General features: G+C 41.3%; 1 protein-coding gene across 1 annotated transcript in view; it reads right to left on the bottom strand.

Annotated features, from left to right (window-relative positions):
* Window positions 1-23066, bottom strand: part of LOC139302935 (cytohesin-3) — a 31506-nt gene continuing 8440 nt past the window's right edge. The window contains exons 2-14 of the mRNA XM_070926590.1: window positions 17518-17600; window positions 17064-17128; window positions 15755-15821; window positions 15436-15554; window positions 11942-12022; window positions 11712-11824; window positions 9118-9266; window positions 8860-8971; window positions 8076-8078; window positions 4671-4747; window positions 2915-2986; window positions 2622-2776; window positions 1-73 (exon numbers count right to left, since the gene is read on the bottom strand). Of these exons, the coding sequence (XP_070782691.1) occupies window positions 1-73; window positions 2622-2776; window positions 2915-2986; window positions 4671-4747; window positions 8076-8078; window positions 8860-8971; window positions 9118-9266; window positions 11712-11824; window positions 11942-12022; window positions 15436-15554; window positions 15755-15821; window positions 17064-17128; window positions 17518-17600 (1169 nt within the window). The remainder of the gene's footprint in view (window positions 74-2621; window positions 2777-2914; window positions 2987-4670; window positions 4748-8075; window positions 8079-8859; window positions 8972-9117; window positions 9267-11711; window positions 11825-11941; window positions 12023-15435; window positions 15555-15754; window positions 15822-17063; window positions 17129-17517; window positions 17601-23066) is intronic.

The following is a 23066-nucleotide window of genomic DNA, read 5'->3' as shown; positions in this document are numbered from 1 at the left end:
TCATTTCTTATTGGCTATCCTCCGCTTCCTGGTGGCCAGCATGTCGTAGAAAGGATCCCTGCTGATGCTTGCTCTGTGGAAAGAGGACAGGAAGGAACGGATCACTGATCAACGTCTACATACACCGTCTGGACTCTTCTGTTGTCTGCAGGACTTATTTGTCAACACTGTGAGCAAGATGTATTTATACTACCAGTCAAATGCTCAAATCAAAACACCATTACACGTGATCAATTTGTGATGTTTTGGAGCATTCCAGGACTATTTTGGGATGAGGTCCAGTGATTTCTCAGTGTACAAACTTGACCTTAATCTTTCTTGTCTCCGTCAGTCAGTGCATCTTACCCAAAAACACGCCACGTCTTGTGTCTGCACCGCATTGTGAGGGATCTAGAAAGAAGCCTGTTCGCTTTGACTTCGAGTGATCAACACCAACACCTGACATTTACAGCGATTTGCTATGCCTCTGAAACCTGTTCTTCAATCAAACTCCTGCTGTGCTAGAAATATCTCTACATCTCATTATTTGTTATCTGCACAAACAGACAACACACCAAACAACAAAACGCACCCTGTAATGCAACGAAAATGTGGTCAATTTCAAGCTGTGTCAGGGGAGAAAACCATCAATCAAAATGTACATAGGTGACCAAAACGATGAGCTGAAAGGCCGTAAAACCCTTGGCAGAGTAGGGGGATAATTACTTGTCAGCGACCCCTTTCACATTACACACTCATCTGATACATTGTTATTGTAAGAAATTTGATTCAAGCTGCTTTTAATTGTTGCGTTGTGTGTTAATGCAGCTCCATCATGCCCTGAAGTGTTGTCACCGACACACAGTGGTGGAAGACGTATTCAGATCTTTTACTTAAGTGAAAGGACTAATGCCACACTGCGAAAATACTCCACTACAAGTAAAAGTCCTGCATTCAAAAAAAAGTATGTAAGTATTATCAGCAACATTTACAGACAGTATCAAAAGCGAAAGTACTAATTCTGCAGAAAAATGTCTCAAATCTCTAACAGGTCAACTTTGCATGAGCTCAGAGAAACAGCCCAGTTTTCAGCTTTGTGACAAAGCATTTTCCAGCTAATCCAAGCGGGGCTGTTTAAATAGTCCATTTAGCTTAATAAGTAGGAAAACACTTCAACCCATAAAGAAACACGTAATCCTTCAGTTTATCAGAAAAAGTCAATTTAAAAAAACTAATTTGGAGATGCATGGTTTTCATTGGATAGGAAGGGAATGAAAAATTGTGATCTGAAAAGAAACTCGTAGCTAACGCTGTCAGACAAATGAAGTGGAGTGAAATGTACAATATTTGCCTCTGAAATGTAGTGGAGTCGAAGTATAAAGCTGCATACAATGGAAATACTCAAGTAAAAGTACCTTGAAATGAGTACTTGAGTAAATGTACTTGGTCACATTCCACCTCTGGTGACACACCGAGGGCGGGAATAACGCTGAGTAACCTGATGTTTTCCCAGCAGCAGAACAAACGACATGCTGAGACCACCAGTCTTATACGTGTGTGTGTGTGTGTGTGTGTGTGTGTGTGCAGTTACCACAAGAGCATTTTCCAGCCTTGCAGATGAGTCAGGTGGGACAGTGTGGATATACTGTGTGTGCGTGTGCGAATCTGCTGACCACAGGACAGTCTGCCACCCCAGCAGCTGAGTCAAGTGACAGTGTGTTTGAGGCAGCACAACTCCGTCCTGCTGAGTCCAACCTGTGATCGTTACTGTTCCAACAGTGACAGGAAGAGACTAAAACAATAAGAGTTCACGCTTGTGCTCTTACACTGAAAGCACTCTGAGGCCTGTGTGTGAAACGTGTAATACACACAGCGTGTCATCTGAAGGTCAACTGAAAAATAACCTCTACTCTCCTCCCTCCAATCACTTTAACTGTACATGAAGCAGGCTCACCCCAACGAGATTTCCAGTAACGAAAAACCCATCGCTTTCATTAATGGATACACATATGTCAATGCTAAGTGCTTTTTTTTAATATCATTAGCGCATGGAAGGATTGTGTAATATGATTTCTGCTGTGATATTGATCATATTTGCCGGTGAAGCTGCAGCTGAGTGGGTGATAACCAGCAGGCTGATTGTTGATTACCCACTGGGTCCAATTCACTGCTGCACCTCTACTCTCCTTCCTGGTTAACAAGGCAGCGTTTGGATGCCACAAATCAGGTGTAAAGGCTGCCAAAACACTTCTAAGAGTGCAGCAAGGCATAGTGCCTGAGTACGTGTGTGTGTGTGTGTGTGTGTGTGTTTTTTCTTTTTTGTCTTTGCTTGCTGAGCCCTAATCAAAAGGGAAGTGAGCTTATCCAGCAGAGCAGAAATCACCTCTGAGTGTTATCTGTGTGGAAGTGTGAGAAACGGAGTCACGTTTAGTCACCAGCGTGTGTGTGTGTGTGTGTGTGTGCTGGTCTGCACATTTATGATTAAACTCACAGCTCTGTGTGAGTGTGTGTGTGTGTGTGTGTGTGTGTTGGGGGTCTTACAGTCAAGGTCAGACATGAGAAAGTCCCACATGGGAGCAGCCCGGCGTTGGCTAAGTGCCCTCTCAGTGTAAAAGGATCCACACTAACACGCCGTGTCTTACTTGATGGATTTGATCCACTCCTCCTTCTCCTCCGGCGTTGGGGCAGATATCCTGTACACTACGTGGTTGCCCTCGACGACCCGCCCGTCCGCCTCTGTCTTGCAGGCCTTGATCACCTGGCCTTTGTGGTTGGGGTTGTAGAGCTCAAAGCAGTTCTGGGGAGGAATCAGGAGGAAAAAATAACATCTCTGAGAAAACACAAGTTGTATTTTTTACAAAGTTGAAGTTCTCTGTATGACATTAAAAAAGATGAAGGTGGATTTAGAGGGACAGTGTCTGGGGTCGCTCCTTACAGGCTTCCTGGGCTCGTCCACCTCTCTGATACTGAGGTTCTCCAGAGGAATAATCCCACGAGGCTCTTTATCCTGGAAACACACACAAAGAGTCAGCATCAACACGTCACTCCGTGTCTCTTTACCATCATCTAAGATGAAGACAGAAGTTTTGCTCCATTGTGTCCTTAAATGAATAGATAGTTGTGGTACCTGTTAATATTCAGGACTGAAACCATGGTTAGATAGCCTCTTCATCACACCACGGCTTTTGCTAATTGGAAAATGTTAGCATGCTAATGCGCTGAACTAAGACGGTGAATATGGTTAACGTCATACCTGCCGAACATCAGCATGTTAGCATTGTCGTCGTGAGTAAGTTAGCCTGCTGACATTAGCATTTAGCTCAAAGCACAGCCACACGGAGCCGCTAGCGTGAACGTAGACTCTTAGTCAGAATAAGATATAAGTAAATGCGTACAATAAAGGCAGAATATAGTTTTTATTGTCATTTGGTGTTAAATATGTTGTATATGACTGATTTATGTTTTTATGTTTTGCTATTTTTAGCATGGATCTTATTACTATAGCTACAAATTAGAAAACTAAAAATGTACTGACGTCTCAAAGTTGATGCAGAACAAATGTTTTGATGCTACATGCAGCACCTTTAATTTCCACTGCAGCAAAGCAGTGTTTTTACTGTTATCTTGACATTACATTGAGCCTGACAGCATCAAAGTAAAAATCAAGGTGGTGATAAAAGCACACTGGAGGTTTTTATTCATCCTGGTCACGTAGGGGACAGCCCCCGAGGGAGACGTAACCCCACACTCTCCATCCTCCAGCGACTGCTATGTGTCTGCGGGGCCAGATGTGAGGGATGCGTGTTTGTGTTGGGGAGGGGGGACCTTGAGGAACAGCCCCATGTCCTGCTTGTCATCTTCCTACTAATGAGGGGGCACAGAGGGGGGAGGAAATGCCCTGGGACGGCTGCTCACAGCTGGCTGCGTGTGTGCCTTTTTGAGCGTGTGTTCCCCCGCTGCAGTGTGCTGCATTTGTGTGTGTTTGGGGGGGGGGTTTCTCAGAAATGGGGGTGCTGGGGTGAACATGGGACGACGGGCAGCGGGTTGGAGGAGGCACTTGGCTTGCGGCTTAGCAGGGCCAGATGTGTGCCATAGACTTTGCAGATGTTTCCCATGATGCCTCATGTTAATTGCTGGAGTGAGGTTCATTTAGGTCAAAGAGGCAGAGCTGGAAGGCAAAGACCTCTGTCTTTAACTCTGTGTGTATGTGTGTGTGTGTGTGTGTGTGTGTGTGTTAAAGTGTGTGAGAGGGATTACTTTTGTTTTTTTTAACTTACAATCGGCACACTAAATCTATCTTTACTATTATATTTAAACATTAGCTGTTTCACAGACTTAGTTAGACTACCAACGAAATATTTCAAAATGCAAAACTATATTTTTGAGATTCTTAAAGGAATATTTCGACATTTTGAGAAATATTCTTATGTGCTTTCTTGTTAGATGAGAAGATTGATACCACTCTCATATCTGTATTCTAAATATGAAGCCACAGCCAGCAGCTAGTTAGTTTAGCTTAGGATAAAGAGTGGAAATGTGCGAACCATACAAAAACTAAAGTCTAAAAACAACAATTTTTGGTTTTGTGGGGGGTTATGTGCTGGACCAAGATTAGTTTCAAAATAGCTGTCATGTGCATATGATACAGTCCGTTCTGACACACATAAGCACACATCAATCTGCCTACTTACTGTTGTGTATTCAAAGTAATAGAGGCAGTTGTCTGTCAGAATGAACCACCGTCTCTTCCATGTCTTCACCCTGCCGCCTGCGAGGGAGAAACACACAACATTTTGAATTCAGACTGAGGAGGTGACAGTGTTTGTGCATGTCGAGGCTAACCTGCAGGAGACCTCGGCTCCACGTGCTACATCTGGTTCTGATCATCAGCTCTCTGCATTATTAGGCTCAATCAGAGCCTGGATACTCCCTCTAGCACCCCCTCCCAGTCTCAAGAGAGCGACGCCTGAGGGCTCTGCAGGCGAGCGATGGAAAACCGTTCACAGACATGTCTACACCAAATACATGTGACAACTAAAGCAGGAGAGCACTCAACTGGTCTGACCAGTGAGAGTGATGGATTTTAAAAGTCTCTGCTGATATTTTAAAAATGAAGAACCGAGGCAGAAAAATGTAATGACTCATGATTGTTGCAGAGAGGGTTCGTACTGTACACCGTATGAACCAAACCCTTTCTTTTTTATTCTACAATTAAACATCTGAATGTAGGAATAACATCAGGACATCTCCTTATAAGAGACACAATCCCTCCATCTGCCTCCATCGTCAGATAAATGTAGATTATTGGGATTATTGGATTTTCTGTTAATTAAACCATCAGTGACGCAATGAGCAGTTTACCTATGTAATCAGAAAAACATAATGTGGCTGATGTCAATGTACAGTCTGCAATATGTGCGCCATGATGACATGTTTGCTGACTTCACAGAATAAGCACAAAGCAGCCGTTACTGATGTAATCAATATGTAATGTTCACTTGACCCAGATTTTCTTTCTATACTGCTAGCTAGAGTAAAACCTAACATCTACATTATGTATGAGCGATGTCCACTTTCAGATGCCTCAACTGCATTTTACTCACTAAAATGGAATGAGCATGTAAAATATAGTGTACTATTGTTGGCTAAATACAAAATATAAGTTTTATTCTGCTACAGTAAACCATATGGCAATCTAGATCGCTGTTTATCCCCCTTAGCCATATGTTTCATTTCATCGTGAAAACCTGATTAATTATTGTGGATTTCTGCACATTTGTAATGCAGATTTATCATTTGCTTGTTTGTTTATGGACACTCAGGAAAGGGATTGCAAATAAATGTGAGAAGGTTCAAAATTGTGAAGGGGTCTTGCATTACTCCATTTTCATAATCTGTATTATTGAACAGCCACAATACTGCACACTTACTGGTCATTTATCTAATCTAAATATTGATTCGATGGTATGTTTGTCCGTTTACATGCTGAACACTTGTATAACACAATTTGTATTTTACAGAGATAAGCCAGACAGGAACAAGTCCAGTCATAATGCTTTTCCTGTTACACCTCCATGTTCCATTCACTTAAGGTCAAATGAATATGGAGGACAGGAAAAGGTGTTTGCATTTGTCCCACCATACACGCTGAACTCTGATTTTCTTAAAACATAAACTCATGGCCAACAGAGGTGCTGTCTTTGTGACCCCTCTTAAATATACTGTAAGAACGTCTGAATAACTGATTTTTCTGACATGCTGTTCACACTGGATGATGATGGATTCAGGCATGGCAGCAGTCCTGGTTAACAGTGTAGTGTAATGAGAGCTTATGGAGCTTCACAGCCTCATAGCAGTGCAGCAATATGTCATATTGAACTACCTGATGAGCCAGCTTCATTCAAGCTAAAAAAAAAAACTTCTCTCATTAAGCAGGGAATCGGCTGATGGAGCTAAAATTAGTGAGGAATTCACTAATGGGAAAAATTGCAGCTAAAATGATGTGGCAAGTGCAGCTGGTGGTGTAGAGAGCAAAAGGGAGAGGGATTTGTAGAGGAAGAGGAGACGCAGCAGTGTGGGGTACTGAGGTCTGTAGGGCAGGAACAGAGGAATGAAAATAGGCCTTTATTATATCACTGCATGACCAGCCACGCAGCGGTAGGTACGCATTCCCACAGCGCAGACTCAAGCAGCCCATTCACTAAAGCTGGAGCGTGACTGTGTGTTCTGGCAGATAGCTATATGGGAGCTGCATGACGCATAGGGCGGCCTCTTATGGTACAGAGCATGATGTGACCCGTTCAGCTGACCCCTGGGTGTTTGTTTCAGGGAATCCACGAGGAAGCAAATGTCAAAATTATGTCAGAGCAACGTTAGCATTACTTGGGAAAAACACTCCAGAGCAGGCAGCTGTTTCGTTAATTAAGAATTTGATGTAGTCGTTTGGTTGACTTGCTAATGTTTTAAGGGTTGTCATATAAAATGTTGTGACTCCACAGCTTTAAAGAAAAACAAACTTTTCACCTTGTTGCCGAGAGTTAGCTGAGAAGATTGATGCCACTCTCATGTCTGTATGCTAACATTACATCCAGCAGCTTGGCTAGCTTAGCATAGCACAAATATTGGAAACAAGGGGAAGCAGCACATGTTAAGTAATGAGCATTAGAGATGCTGGCAGGCAGATCTTTTTTACCTTTGGACAGAGCCAGGTAGCTAGTTGTTTCCCTCTGTTTCCGTTTTTTTTTGTTCTAAGCTAAGCTAACTGGCTGCTAGCAGTACCTTCATTTTTACCGTACAGACATGAGAGTGGTACAAATCCTCTCATCTAACTGTCAGCAAAAAAAGCAAATAAGCATATTTTCCAAAATATTGCACTATTCATTTTAACAAGTGCAGTTTAAATAAGTAGTTTTCACCAATATGGAAGTAATCTCGAAGGTGAAGACACCTGAAATCTCCAATAAAATGATCCACAGCATTGTTAAACAGCATGCACCGCAACTACAGTAAATATAGTTGTGTTAATAAGAAAGTACTGTTCACCTTAATTTTCACTTCCAAATAAGGTGTTTAAATAACCCTAAATAATGTGGACTAATGATTGTAATCTACAATTACATAGGCTTTCCATTTTATCTGCTAAAAGCCCTTCGCTTATTTGCTTGTGGCTCTGACATACATGACTTTTCCTTCTTTATCCTGTAATCATAGTACCCTTAATAGGATAATAAAGGGGATGTTATCGTTGATGCTAAGGCTTCTTGGGATAATAATTAGTGCTCTGCGTGTGCACCAACTGAGACGAGCCCTGTGCATCATCCAGCCTCCTCCAGAGCCCCAAGAGGAATGCAGCCAATCCCCATGCAGAATGAGAGAGATCACTGACCTCCAACTCGCCTTGCCTTTGAATGAGATAACCCATCACTTCACGATGCTGTTGTCATTTGCCCAATAACAGCTCTGATACAATAAGCCAATTAAATGAGGCGGCTAGCATGTTCAGGGGCCCAGTTGCGCTAAGGAGATAATGGCAGCCAATGCCAGTATGAGGGCACTCTGTGATGAGCCGGGAGGATGGAGGAAGGAATGTTACCTACCTCCTAATACAGAGATTTAAGAAGGAACAGCCATCACAGAACAGAATGAAAGAGCAGAACAAAAGGTGAAAGGGTGAAAGGTTAGAGAGAAGGAGCGAGGGAACAAAAAACACACAAGGATTTTGAAAGACACAACAAGCTCAAAAAATCACCATGCCAGAGAGACGGAGAGAGACAGCAGTTGAAGTCACAAAAAGGAGCATGCTTTAAGTGAGAGGAGAGGAAGGAGAGGAGAGACAATACGAGACAAAACAAAGAGGAGAGGTCACGAGATGAAGGGCGCAGAGAGAAAAGGCACCATCATGAAGGTGGACAGTTTTCAGGCAAAAATGGGGCTGCGTGGGTATAAATCGTGAGCTAACTAAAATGTGTTTTTGTAGTGCTACTTAATGTTGTTACTAACATTATAAGTCTGGTGAGGCAGAGGTTTTCATTGAATTAGCGCCTGGTTAGCTAAATGTTAATCTTTTACAGGTGAAACTGGTGTTAGCTTCCGCTCATGAAGGTCAGTAGGGTCCTTGCATCATTTCTTTTTGACACGCATGGACTTAATGTTTAAATTGACATATTCTAAGTTAAGCAACACAATGAGCTGTTTTCAACCATTGTTGCCCAAGAGCTGTCGACATCCAACATGGCCGCCTGAAAGCCCATCACACAAAGAAACAACACCAACAGTCATCACCAGGGAAATGAGGGACACTGCTCATCAAATTGATGTCGAGGCTCTGCTGACATAAATCAACATAATCAAGGTTACTTTTGTGACTCTAAATGCACATACCGAGCTTTAAGAGCCAGCCTTCTCTGTCTGGGTTGAAGAATGTGTGCGTCAAATCATTCCCGTCGTCCTCTGGGATTTTGAAGGGCTCGTTTTTGATGCTGTCGTATAGATTCTGCAGACGGGGGAGAGAAACTATTAATCAAAAAGGGTAACAGTGGAGGAAATGCGTCATCCGTATGGAGTAGGTGTGACAGAACGGTCACAGAGATCAATCATCACACACACACACACACATCCTCATTACAGAGAAATCCTCACCCTGAGAAGCTCCTCTGGCAGATCTCCTCCTTCATTGATGCCTCTGTTCATGGAGATAAAGCGCTCCACAGGGGGCTTGTCTCTGACGTTGGGATTATGTAGGCTGGTGTTGAGCATGATGATAGCGAATGACAGCACATAGCAGGTATCTGAGAGCAACAGCGAGAGAATCAAATGGGTTATAAGTGTATGTCCTGCATTAGAGACCCCATTTATACCTGGTGTTAACGCACAATCTGTACCTGGGTATCCACTGTATTTATCACATACAGATTGCATGTTACTACCAGGTCTAAATTACATGAGAGTTGTATAAATTACTCATACAGTGCTGAATAATGCGTAGATGGAACAAGTAATAACAGACAAAGACATAAGCTGCCCAAAAATACGACACATTTACCATAATTCCCATAGCCACTGTATTTTTGGATAGTAACGCATATCAGAAATACATATCAGATCATTACAGCCCAGCCCAGTTTTTATTTTCCTTGTATTTTCTATGGTGGACATTTACTTTGTACATTAGACAGGGAACCTAATTGTTTTTAGCTTGTGTGGTGCGACATTTTCAGGTTTCTGTACATATAAGACAATGTCGTCAGCATATGGGGATATTTTGTATTATGACCTTTTGTGTTTCCGTTTCTTCTTACATATATTGCCGTTTGTGATATTGTTATTATAGACCGCAAACGGGATTAGGGAAGTGAGCCGTAACTGTTCTAAATGTAGGCATTTTCTCGATGGCTGGTAGGGGTGAGATGGATACAAACACAGAGGAAAGACTGGTTTAGTATGAGTGAGAGACAAAGTAAGTCGGGGGGGGGGGGGGGGTGTTAATGTTCAGACACACACGGGCCAGTGGCTGCCTGTAAATGAATCATTCATTCCCTTCTGTCTGTCTCCTTCCACTGACACACTTTGGTGGTGGCTGTCCTGGTGCTGCCTATTGTCTGCACGATAACACACATTCTCTATGAAAAATAGAGGAGCTTTGCACACAGTGTGTACTACGGGGCAAGAGGTGCTGGTAACTGTGAGAGGAATGTCAGCGTGATCAAAAAATTGATGAGCATGATGAAGCACTGAGAGATCTCTGATCATTTTATGTTTTTATGGGCTCAGTTACTGCTAAACACATGTTTCTAAGCTGCACCTACAACTGTCACACACACAAACATGCATGCCTGCCTATGCAGAGATTGTGCAGACTTTATGGGCCCAATGAAAAAAGAAGGCACACTTTATTCATCAAACTGTCTGGCACTGTTACATCTCAGAGAAACGTGCACTATGTGGGTGTGAAAATGTGAACAGTAACAAGGCCTAAATCAGCATCTGAAAGATTTACAAGCCGTGTCATTTTTGAGGCTTTCATCCTGCATACTGTCGCTGTCTGTAGAACCCATATCTCTAAAAAGTACAAAAAAAAAACGTGTATGTGTAGCTTTACCACCATACATAATTGCATTGTATTTAAAAGCAGTTGATTTGCTGAGGAGGGAATCCATCAACTGAATTTAGAGTATTCCCGCAATGGGACAACAATAATTCTGTACACAATATGTTGCTCTATAACGTCTTTAATTATTTACTGACTGTTGTAGTTGTAGGCTTTGTTTATCACAAGGCCATGTATCACTCAGCCAGGTTGAGTCTTCTTGAATAATGGATGTCCCTTGTTTGTTGCTGGTTGTTTACTCTGAACTCCTCTCCTGCTGTGATCTGTAGTTACTGTAATCTGGTTAATCCTCATCGAGCTTTAGTTACAGTAACTCTTAAGGTTTAATGATTGAAATGCATTAAAAAAAAAAACAGGCCATCGCTCATTGCATCCTAGACCCTCGGGCTGTACTTATGTTGGCACAATAGGCTAGGCTGCTTATCAGTGCATTGACTTTGTCCAACATATTGGATTTCACACTAGACAACGTGACTGTTTACCACTGATTCCCAACCAGGGGTACTTATCCCAGGGGGCACTTTTACAGTTTCCAAGTGGAAAGATTAGCTCAATTCATAAAAGAAAAACTGAAGTTACGATTTGCTTAAAAAAGAAGAAATTTGCATTGAGTCAGCTGTAACATCAACACTGTGGCAATTGAGAGTGCATGAAAATGGTTTAAATGGTTGAAATAGTTAGCTGAAAGTAATGGATTAAATGGTTATCTAAAAGTAATAAATATTTAGCTGAAAGTAAAAGTAATAAATAGTTCACTGAAAGTAATTTATAAATGATACAAATAGTTAACGCTACCTAAAAGTAATGGATAAATGGACAATATAGATAGCTAGATTAATGGTAATGGAAAAGCTAAAAGTCATGGATAAATGCTGAAACGTCAAGGTTCTGCCTGAGTGTTAGTAGTACGAATGCAACCCAAACATTGACTATTAAATTTAGGAGAGGTCCCAATATTTTGTATACAATATTTGGTAACAATATCCACTTTTATATAAAAACACATTTGAAATGTGGCCGGTGGGGTCGATGAAGAGGCACTGGATCTCATCTGACAGGCCTCTGGGGGTACATAAGGTTGGGAACCGCTGGTTTACACAGTAAAGTAGCCTGCTTTGTGTCTGACCTGTGGACTGGAAGACTCCGGGGTTGCACTGGCAGTACCGCGAGGCAAACGCCTCCATCATACGGTCGATCTTCTGGGCTTCACCTGGCAAACGGAAACTCCACAGGAACTGCCTACAATTTATTGGGAGAGGTTTAATTCCTGATGGCACAAGAAGTCAGGGTGCACAGGACATAGCCGTTGTAATTAACTTTTTTCTTCTCAATATTTGAGTTAATAACTCTGCTGACCGTAGTGCTTGGACGAGGTTGAGGTCTGCAAACTCATGCAGCTCCACAAAAGCCTGCAGCACCTTGATGTTGAAGTCATCCCTGGTGAAAAAAACAAAGATGGTTGAGAAAAATCAGCTTTCCAATATTATTCTATCTCCAAGCCATTCCTTTTTTTCCAAAGAACAAGAAGACCATCCAGGATATTTCAAAAATACCTCAGAGAAGATTTAAGATAACTCTGAACACAGTGTGAACCCAGGAGACAGGGTGGGGAAAACCATATTTCCTCCATGAAAGCATTTCTCAACCTGAATTCCTGTTTCTCAGCATTCCTGTCATGTCTGCGCCCTTATTCATACCGGACCTGAGCGTGGAGTCTGGAAGCAATTTAAACAGCTGGCCAATGCTGAGTGTTTCTCCACCCGAGGGGGGGGGGGGGGGGGGGGGCAGCTCAAACCAAACCCACACAGGCTCCTTTTTGTCAGAGGTTTGTTTGGCCATCGGAGGGGTTTTTGGAGGAAAAGTCAACAGCTGCTTTCAGGCTGCGGTCACAGCCTCTCTGATCATGTTTGTTGTACATCAGGGTCCATGATCCTCATCCTGTATCGTCTTTGTTTTGTGTATTGTTCAAATGAAACCAGGAATCTTCAGACTTTTGTGTTTTTTTGTGGAAAGAGAGTGTGGAGAGGTTGAGAAGAGGACAGAGGGGGTTGGCTTACGGGAAGCAAACAACAACAAAACTTGTATTGCAATAACATTCTCGGATTATTTGGACGATGGCTTGGAGGCTTTTTTCTCCGCTGAGTGTTGGTGACTGTATTGTAACCTATACTGGCGTCTGCAGCCAAATGAAATGAATCCAGTCCTATGAGGGTTAAATAGAAGGTTATTGCTATAGGTACATTTATTACAAAGAAACTTGAATGCGTCCTGCTGTTACAATTAAAAATGTCATATACATATATGTGTCTCTCAGTGTGATAACAGTGAGTGTATTGTATGAGACAAACAAAGCTGAATTATACAGGAACAATAACTGGTAGTCGATCACCCACTCAGCCTGCATCCATCTCCCATTATCTATCCTCCTTCTGGCTGTTTTCTCTCCATCTCCTTTCCACGTGTGTCTCTCTCTCTGTTTCCCTCCTGTTGTCCCATCTCTTCATCTCTCCCCCTCTCTGCTCAGCATGTAATGATAGGTTCCTGCTTCTTGCATAAGCTCAATTAGTGGTAATTACTGAGTGTAAACCATCAGCCTGTGTTTAGTGTGATTTCCACTGGGTAGGTGGCCTCTTTGATGATTCTCCTTGAATAAAACCTACTGCCAACAATAAAGCCTACTACCCCCCCTCCTAGAGCACCCCCCCAGAGCCCCCCCACCCCAAACCTTCAGCATCATTCACAGTGCGTGTTTGTGTGTGTGTTTTATTGTTTCTTACTCTTGTTCATCTGTCTACTGAGGCACAATCAGTACCTAAGATAATAAAGACTGTAGTTGATGTGATTTCCTGCATAGAAAGAGTTTAGGCAGTGCAGCATGTGTTTAGTTTAGTGCTTTTCTTATGATCCTTTTTATAAGACTTTTACCAAACACAAGCTTTATTTATTTATTTATTTATTTATTTTTTACTTTGTTGTGCCAGGAGACAATATGACATTTCACTTGGCTTGTTCACACAGGGAAAACAGTGTGTTTGTGACCAAAACAAAGCACCAAAATTGGCTTCAGTTGTGTCAGTGTATAGAGTGCAGTCAGCCAAACATACGGATTCATTCACCATCCCCAGATACAAAACAGGCCTGACAATAAAATAGGCTTCCTTTGATTTTTTTAATATTTCTATTTGGATTTTTTTGCAATATGGATGTTTAGATGAACTGAGATTATTATTGTTGTTTTGTTCTGCCTGTCAATTGATTTAAATTGTGGTAATGTCTAGCATATGTATGAATTTGATGTAATTGTATTGTTGGATGCAATGTTAATGTTGTATTTTATTTGAATATGGACCCCAGGAAGAGAAAAACTACTCGGGATCCCAATAAACAATAAACAATACATCGCAGACCTGACAAGCAATCTTCCTCGGTCAGTAAAGATGTCAAACAACGAATACACCAGTGTTACAGCACAACTGGGATTGTCTTTATAGTACTCCATCCTAACGCTGTCCCACAGCCTATGAGAATTCAATTTTGTAGCGGACTACAGAGAGAGCACAGATTCAGTTTATTGAAATTTCATTTGATTTATTTAATGAATCATTTTTTTGTGCATCTCTACATTTGTACATGAATACGCCATATTACCATATCTAACTCGCCTTGTATTTTGCACTAGATACAAACTGAACCTTTTTTTGTGTATATATCAAATCAATGTAAAAAATCTTTACAATAAAAATATTTTATAGTATGTCAAACTATTGGATATAACACAATGTTTTCTTTCTCTATGACATTTTCTCCTGTGACATTTGCTGTGCTGATCACTCACTGTTTCTGCTCTACACGTCTCAAAGATCACCTGTCAATCAAAGAGCGCAGCCTTGCCCGTGACACTTTTTTTCATGAGGTTTTCTGTTGATAAAATGAATATTTCATACTCATGCTAACTACCCAAATCTTCTTCTGCATATTCAAAACAAAGTAGAGCTAGATCGATAAATCGTCCAGGTCGATATATCGGGAGACACTGGCTTAATACAGATATACTGGTAAGAGTGTTAGCCGATAAGAAAAAAAAACTGTGCATAAAAACTTTAAACTGTTGATATGATATGTGTTCATGTAAAAAAAAGGGTTACTGCTGCCTGAAATAAAAAATGCATCACTTTAGAATGAATAATGTAAAAGAGCTAAGGTGCAGTATCACACTGAGTGTTCAGAACAGCAAATGTAAGGATTATGAATTGAATTGACAATAGGTTGAATCATTGCTGAGAATACTGAGGAGCAAAACTGACAGTGCTGTATGTAAAGAAATAGCACTGATGATTACCTTATATTATGTAAAGTGTGTGCAGTTCATGATTTTCTCAGGATACTTCCTTTAATTTAAAATAACCTTTCCAAATGAGTTATTCCAAATTAAATCTGGACAAATGATGAATCAAGCTGGACATAACAAAGTTGTGGTTTTGGGCCTAATAAATTTGGGACACTAAACCTTTGATGTGCACTCTCTTTTCCTGCTTTTTGATTCATTGTATTTTGTCCCTATTCGCCTCATTCAGTATGTTTAACATCTAATCTCGTCTTCGGATCTCACTGGCGGCAGGACTTCCCTTCTTCTTCATTATCCAGCTGTCGGACCTGAGATTTGAGGAGCTGGATGGCCCTTTTACTACCAAGTTCACATGGGTGGACTATGACAAGACACAGTTTCATGCTGGGGGGAGGTCAATCATGTTCTCCCTCTATAATCTATAAATTCAGCCCATAATTTCCTTCCTTCTCTAATGAATCACTTGTAAGGAGGACTTTCTCCGGCAGCCTGATAAATGTCTCACCGCTCGCCTAAGTAGTCTCCGATGACGGTCTTGTTGAGGCCCTCGCCTTTGTAGAGGAACTGGGCGATGTCTTCGGGAGTGTGCTGAAGGAGGTCGTTCTCCAGCAGGAACTGGATTCCCTGGAGGGGAAGAGGAGAAAACAGGTTCATCTCAGTTGAGGAGGGATGATGGAAAATGACAGGGTTTCACGGCTGTGAACTGATCTCTCTTCACACCAGTTTCAGAAAAAGAAAAAAACGCTCCTTTCAAGGCTACTAGACACTGGAGCTCTGTGGCGGTTTACAGTGCAGACATGAAGCTGTTACAAGACACACATTACCTTCTTTGGATCCATGTTGAATTTCTTCCTGCCCATGGCGATCTGTTTGTTTCTCTGGGAAGTTTTACTGCAACACAGAAACATAAATGTAGGGATTTAATATAAATTGAATAAGGTTACTCCTTTATTTACCCTAAACAACACTGAAAATAACAGATTGTCAAACACAACAATATACTTTATTTATAGTCGCAACTCTGAGTATTACTTCCTGCCACATCTGTTCTTGCCATTATATGTGTATGTGTACATGCTTGAGTCTAATCCGAAAAACATATGCACACAGTCAACCTCAACAAAAAAAAAGAAGTCTACAGGCTTCAAATGTGTGTGTGTGTGTGTGTGTGTGAGTGTGTAACACAGGTGATAAAGTGACAGATGGGAGGACAAAGCAGACATGACCTTAGTGACAAACAGCACACACTGTTTATGTATAGAGAACACGCCTGATTGATTTATACTGAGCACATATGCTGCCCATTGTTTGTTTTATGCAGCTGTTGCTGTCTAGCCAGGCTGTTATATTATATAGTATATTATATAGAGCGGTGCTGATAACATTTTGACAAACAATAGGTGTAATAAGTCAATATTTTATCTGTACAAACAACCAGGTAGCTATGACAACCTAATATTACCATCATATAAAGTCATATTGTTTCCAGTTACATTGTAGCATATTCAGCCTCCATCATTTAAAACAAAAAACACCTTTGTAATCCAGCTGCCTTTGATGACTCTGTCCTAACATGCAAATCCAAAACTCAACTAAGATAAAGGCAATGAGTCACCTAAGGTAAAGTAAAAACCACTATTAGTGGTATTTAGGACTATAGAGGTCACATTCTTTGTATTTTTCTGATAATTTTAGTGACTTGAAGGACTAGTAATATATTTCAATTCATCGTCCTTGATTTTGTTTTTTAGGGTTCAGTATTTCCCAACAATACATTTACTGCTGACAGTGTGCAGACGGTTCTGAAACATAATAATGTAAAATAAATTACAAATTACCAGAACATTTTAAAGACTATTATTGCTTTGGCCCTGGTGTCATAATGTTTCTAGGTAAATGAGTCATGACAGACACTCAGTGACCACTTTATAAGGTACACCTGTACAACCTAATGCAATACAATACAGCTATGCCTAGATTCTAATGTAACACCTGTATTTTAAAGCCTCAAAGCGCTTAAAAATACTTGCTAAATACTATGTTACTGATACATTAGAGATGTAAACATAATATGCATTAACTCCACCGGTGCAGCAGATGGTATGACAAAGCACCTCGACTTCAGCGACTCACCTTTCTCCAACACACGTCAGCTGCTCGATCTCCGTCATGACCTCTGCTATCTCAAACTTCAACCTCTGAGAGACAAGAGTGACACATGTCGGTTTCTTTCTTTAAGTTAAAAGGACAGAGACTGCACTGTACGCAGTGGAACATTCATGACTTTTTTGTGAGCAAATTGGGCGTGCAAAGATGTACTGTAGGTCTATTTGCATTACTTACAGCATGCAAATAGAGCTACAGTGCTGCAGTAGATAGGCAAAAAGAATGAACAGGTCAAAGGTTGTGACTAAAGTTAAAAATTTATAACAAGAATATACTGTACTTCTAAATATTTTTGATATTTTTCCCAGGTTACATGACATTTAATGGAAAAAGCCATCAGAGCTACAGTGCACTGCTAATGAGCAGTGGCTTCAAATGTGTCCTGTTCCTACTGTACACGCTCATATTCCCAAACACGCACCTCAATATCATCGAGCAGCTCTCTCTTCCTGCGTCGGATGTTTGACAGCTCGTCCCTCTCCTCCAGCGACAGATCCTCAGGAACTGAAACACATGATGGACAAAACACAGCACACCTTAACCCTCATTTGTACCCAGCTCACATCCACATACAGTTCGCCGCAGATGAGAAAAAACACAAGTGAGCCCTAAATCCAATCTAGTACCTCAAGTTCTTAAAGGAGTTCACAGCCAGAGATGGAAAAATTGAAAAAAAAATCCTCCTCATACAGTTAAGTGACAGGGCTGCTGCTGCTGCAGTGACTGTTTCGCCTTGTTCAGCAACACATATCAAGAGCCTGCATGTTCGTCTTAATTAACTAGAGAAAGAGAGAAGGCGAAGGGTCTTAATTATTCCACTTGAAAGTGTTTTGCCCCTTCCCTCCTTCTCCACTTGGCTCATGGGGAAAATTCTATTAATAAAACCAATCCAGATTAAGTTTTCTTTCATTAAAAGTGAATTTGGTAATTTAACACGGCCTACGACCCTGATTTCCAGGCCGCGAGGGTTTCAGACCTCCGGGGCAAAAATGAGCAAGAGCAAGAGGATGACTCGCTCTCTGTTTCGGTGTTTCCTCCCCCCTGTTCTTCACTTTCTGTCTCAATCTTGTTTTTCCATCTTTCATCACTCTCTCTCTCTCTCTCTCTCTCTGTGTCATTCTCCCCCACGCACACTTCATCTCTCTTTCTGTAGCACAGTGAGCCTATGCGCGATCTTTGCTTCATTAAGCCAGCTTAGAGGCAGAAACCGCAAATCTCTCAATGGGAAAATGGCACATCTAATATCACAGGCGAAGATTTGTGCCTACATGTTGCTAAAGGAGAGATATAAAAAAACATCACTTGTTATTTCCCCTCGCGGGCGGGAAGCAGCACCAATTAAAGTAAAACAAGGTCACTGGGCTCAAGAGGAAGCGTTCAGCCCACTTTTAATTCACTAGCTTGTAAAAGAGTTGCGTTCAGGGGAGCCAAGTATTGTTATACATGGTATTCACATTAACGCTGGGACAAAAGGCGCTTCCTAACCTAGTTATGTAATCCTGAAGCGCCGTGATGAGGGTCAGGTAAACAGCGGGAGAAACAGCTGAGGGATTTCCTTTGTGGGCCATGTTTTTAATTGACAAGAGAGGGGGATATAAATGCACAATGACGAAAAGAATGAAAATAAAGATGTTAATTAGCGCTGCTTACCTCCGGCAACCTCACAAGCACTTATGCAATACAACTATGAGCGCTGTGAATGTGGCTCTAAAGCCAATTAGTGCTCTTAAAAAGTTTCAAGGCTGTTTTACACAGTTCTTTAATCTTCTACTTGAGGAATGTTTTCTGAATGTTTGGCCTACAGGCAATAAAATTAGGGAAGAGTCCATCTGTCCGACAGGATATCTCAAACACAGCAAAAGGTATCCTGGGGGAAAGTTAAAACTTAAAGCAATAGTTCTACATTTTAGGAAATACTCTTAATCTCCTTCTTGCCAAGAGTTAGATGGGAACACCACTCTTAAATCTGTCCAGTAAATATAAGGCTTGCCAGCAGCCAGCTATCTTAGCTTAGCTTAGCATAGAGATTGGAAATGGGGAAACAGCTAGCCTGGCTCTCTCTGAAGGAAAGAAAATCCTACCAGAAGTTCTACAGCTCACTAATTAAAATCTTATATCTTGTTTATCTGATCAACTTGTGCTACTTTCAGACAGCCAAGCTAGCTGTTTCCCATTGTTTCCAGTCTTTATGCTAAGCTAAGCTGCTGACTGTAGCTTCATATTTAACGGACAGACATGAGAGTGGTATTAATCTTCTCATCTAGCTCTCGGCAAGAAAGAAAATAAGGGTACTTCCCAAAATGTGGAACAAATGAGGGCATCAAAATTAAATGTGAAAATGTTTGACTCAGATACAACCAGTCGCATTTTGACAAAGCCTGGGGGGAAAAGTGATTGGCCTGAGGAGACACTGTAATTAAAGGTCAACATTTCAAACTAAAGAAAGGTTGACACTGTCACTGCACTGCTCACTGAGGGACTGACACACAGACTGACACATGTTGGCACTAAATGGCCCGAGGTTTAAGCACATCGTTTTTCTATTCTTTCTTGATCTGGTGTGACAGAGATCACACACAAACCGGACTACATTTTGCAGAGCTGAAAATCATCTAGCGCCATCATCGGGTCAAAAGTTCAATTTTTCTAATACTTCAATTTATGACTAATACCGGCAAAAATAATGACATTCCTCATCGGCCTCAGCTGTCCTTTGTGTTTAGGGCTCATTTGCCCATGTGATGGTAAACATTACCTGCTAAACGTCAGCATGTTAGCATACTGACGAGCATTTAGCTTAAAGCACCACTTGCACACTGCTAGCCAGTCTGTAGACAAAAATGTCAATGAAACATCTTTCTCTTTCTCTTTGTCTTCTATGATGGTAAACTTACGACTACTTCATCCCACTTAATACTTTATGGTTTTGAACTATTGCTCGGACAAAACAAGCTACTTGAATATGTTCACTTGTGATTTGGCATTTTATATCTTCATGACATAGAGCAAACCATTATTGATAGTTGAGAAAATAATCAGCAGATAAATCAATAATGAGAAAGAATTAATTAGGTGCAGCCTTAATATTAGCATTTTCTTTGTCTTTTTGAACATGTTGCTCAGAGGGAGATGATGTGCCAGCAGCAGACAGCGCCATAGTTTTCCATTTGCCTGAGGCTGTGCATTAGCTAATGGAGATATCCACTGGCTACAATAATGTGCATCATTACAATCTTGATTCATTACAAATCTAATGAAAAGCAGAGGATGCTCCCGTTAATAGAAGACTACCGCCATTAACGGGAAAGCATTTCCGTTATCCTCCAATCCAGGTCTCTCTCACTGGATATACTGTAATACATCTCCTTCAAACCACACGCTTGATAACAGAGAGGGACTATAAAACCAGTGCCAACGTCTCTGTTCCAATGGATAATCTTGTTTAGTGGTGAGGGGGCTCTTCTACAGAGGTGGTCCACCAATTACATTATTAACACACTTCCTTCTGCGACCTTTTATGACTCATTCAGGAAATGAGTTTAGTGACTTCAGCAAGCACAGGGGGAGTCACGGGGCCAACGCTGGTTGTTACCTCCACATTGGCTCAAACCAAACACAGCCACGGTTGAATGATAATCTAGTAAAATCAATTACGGTGTGAGTCATTGCCTCATAGTAAACAATAGACCTTGGGAGGGTCAGATCTTCCAATAGCGGGGTAGCTGATTTGAATTTGTGTGTGAGGTAAATGTGCAAAAAACTAGACCATTTTAACCTCTGTGACTTCTAAAAGAAATCTGCTATGTGAAAGCTCCAAAATCCGCTATATCGGGCGCTGGGTTGAGAGGGTCCAAAGGGTTTAGACTCCAACATGTGCACCACAGAACAAGAGGCTCCAGTAATTCCCCCCCCTAAAAACAAAATCCCTCAAAACCTACTTTCAGGAGTAAATCCCCTGCTGCGCTTCACACCCAAAACTAACAACTGTCCCTGGCCACCCACTGAAACCAGAGGCTTTGATGGCATTTACACTAATGCAGGGATGCTTTGGCACACACAACAGTCAGTTTCATAACTTTCACAATGTTTGTTTAAGCCATTTGTTTGAGTGGACAGACAGAGATGGAAAGAAAATCAATTTCCAGGCCTTGAGAAATGATTCAAGGACTTCCCTATCCATGCACATAAAAAGCAGCGAGTACACTGAAGCACATGGAGCTCAGAGTGAAAATCCCACGCTCACTTAACACTGGCGGCGGTCCCAGTTTTCAATGACTCGTGTGAGTGAGAGAGGATTTGTCCAGATCCACTGGCTTTAAACTAGCGACTTTAAACGCCGTAATGTCTTTTAAAGTGGGTGAGCTTTAAAAAAAGATAACCCTGCTACCCTGGTTGGCCCTGCAGTGCACTGGGACACATGCGAGGAAGCAGGAAGGCAAGTGAAACTTCCCTCTTGATCCAGACTCTAATCTGAAACCCGCCGCTCCCAATCCCTCTAACTGTAGACAATGACATGTTCTGTATTAAAGCCTGGGTCATACATAGACAGACAGACAGACATGCGGCTAGAACATGAGCACATACACACCAAGGCCAGCTGGCACTAATCCCACACACTCGCCCTCCCAGCCGCTCTGTAAGCCCAACACGAGTCTGTTAGAGCGGAAGTATGATGTATAACAGCGTATACACAGATGTTGCCGCCGACCAGCCGTTGCCTGCCTTCAACCTACTTTGCATCACTGATGCTGGATATAGTAATGTGACAGTATGGGCAGCGGCAGATAGTCTGGAGTAGCTGTCTGCAGAGGCGCACAATGTAGGAATGCTGAGGGTGAAAGGTCGTGCACACAGGAGTCTACATGCATGCTGCAAAAAGCATGCTGCCATGTAACAACAGAGATAAAATGAAACTGAAACATGGTTCTGTTCCAAAAACAAAAACGCAAAACTTCAACCCTGGAACAAAACCGCCACAGTATGTCCGTGGTTCACGCCATGTGTCTAGATAAGAATAGCACATTTTAAAAGAAAATTGTGATATTGTTGTATGTTTAATAAAGACGGTGTAGACATTTTATACTGCAGAGATTACAGCTGAAAAGTTGGGGGAAATGACATTAATAGAGAGCGTCGGTGAATATCATGTATATGGAAGAAACCACGCTGCCATACATGCGCATTTTCATGGTAGCTGTAGTATTTCTAATTAATGGTCGTTTAACTTTCAATTAATTGCTGTTTAACTTTGCGAGAGCTGTTTTGTCTTAGAATATGCGAAGTTAACCCGATCTTTTCATTTCATTCTAGTCTCCTTTAAAATTTAAATTAAAAAATATTCATCTGCAAGGCTCTTTTCTATGCTTAGCTTCGACCATACTTCTTCTTCGTGTTTTAATTTTTTCTTCAAACTGTAAAATTAGGTCTGTAACTAACAATCATTTTCATGACTGTGCAATCTGCAGATTATTTTCTCAATTAAGCAATTCATTGTCTGGTTCACAATTTCCTAAAGCCCAAGGCGACGTCTTCAAATCGCTTCTTTTGTCCAACCCCCAAAGATGTTCAAATTAATATCACATACGACACAGAAAAAACTATTTGAGTGGCGGGAAGGACAGAATGTTTTGGCATTTTTGCTTGAAAAATTACTTAAATGATTCATTGATTATCAAAATAGTTTTTGTTGTGTTGGTCAACTAATTGAAAATAAAAGTGACTAGTTGTTGTAGCTCTGCGTAAATACATCACTTACTGCAAGAACATTTCATTTGTACCTTCATTTGCATGGCACTTTACATACAACACACTTGAGAACAAAGCAGTTTCACAGCACAGAGAGAAAGAACAAAAGAAAAAACAAGGACAGACCTAACAAACAGAAATCAATTAGAACAGAAAACATGAAAGCGTGTGTGTGCGTATGCTGGATCATTATTGTGCTACATTAATTAGGTGTGGGGAGAAGCA

The sequence above is a fragment of the Enoplosus armatus genome, chromosome 20 (assembly GCF_043641665.1).
Source record: "Enoplosus armatus isolate fEnoArm2 chromosome 20, fEnoArm2.hap1, whole genome shotgun sequence".
Lineage (NCBI taxonomy): Eukaryota > Metazoa > Chordata > Actinopteri > Centrarchiformes > Enoplosidae > Enoplosus > Enoplosus armatus.
This window is presented reverse-complemented; position numbering and strand designations above follow the sequence as displayed.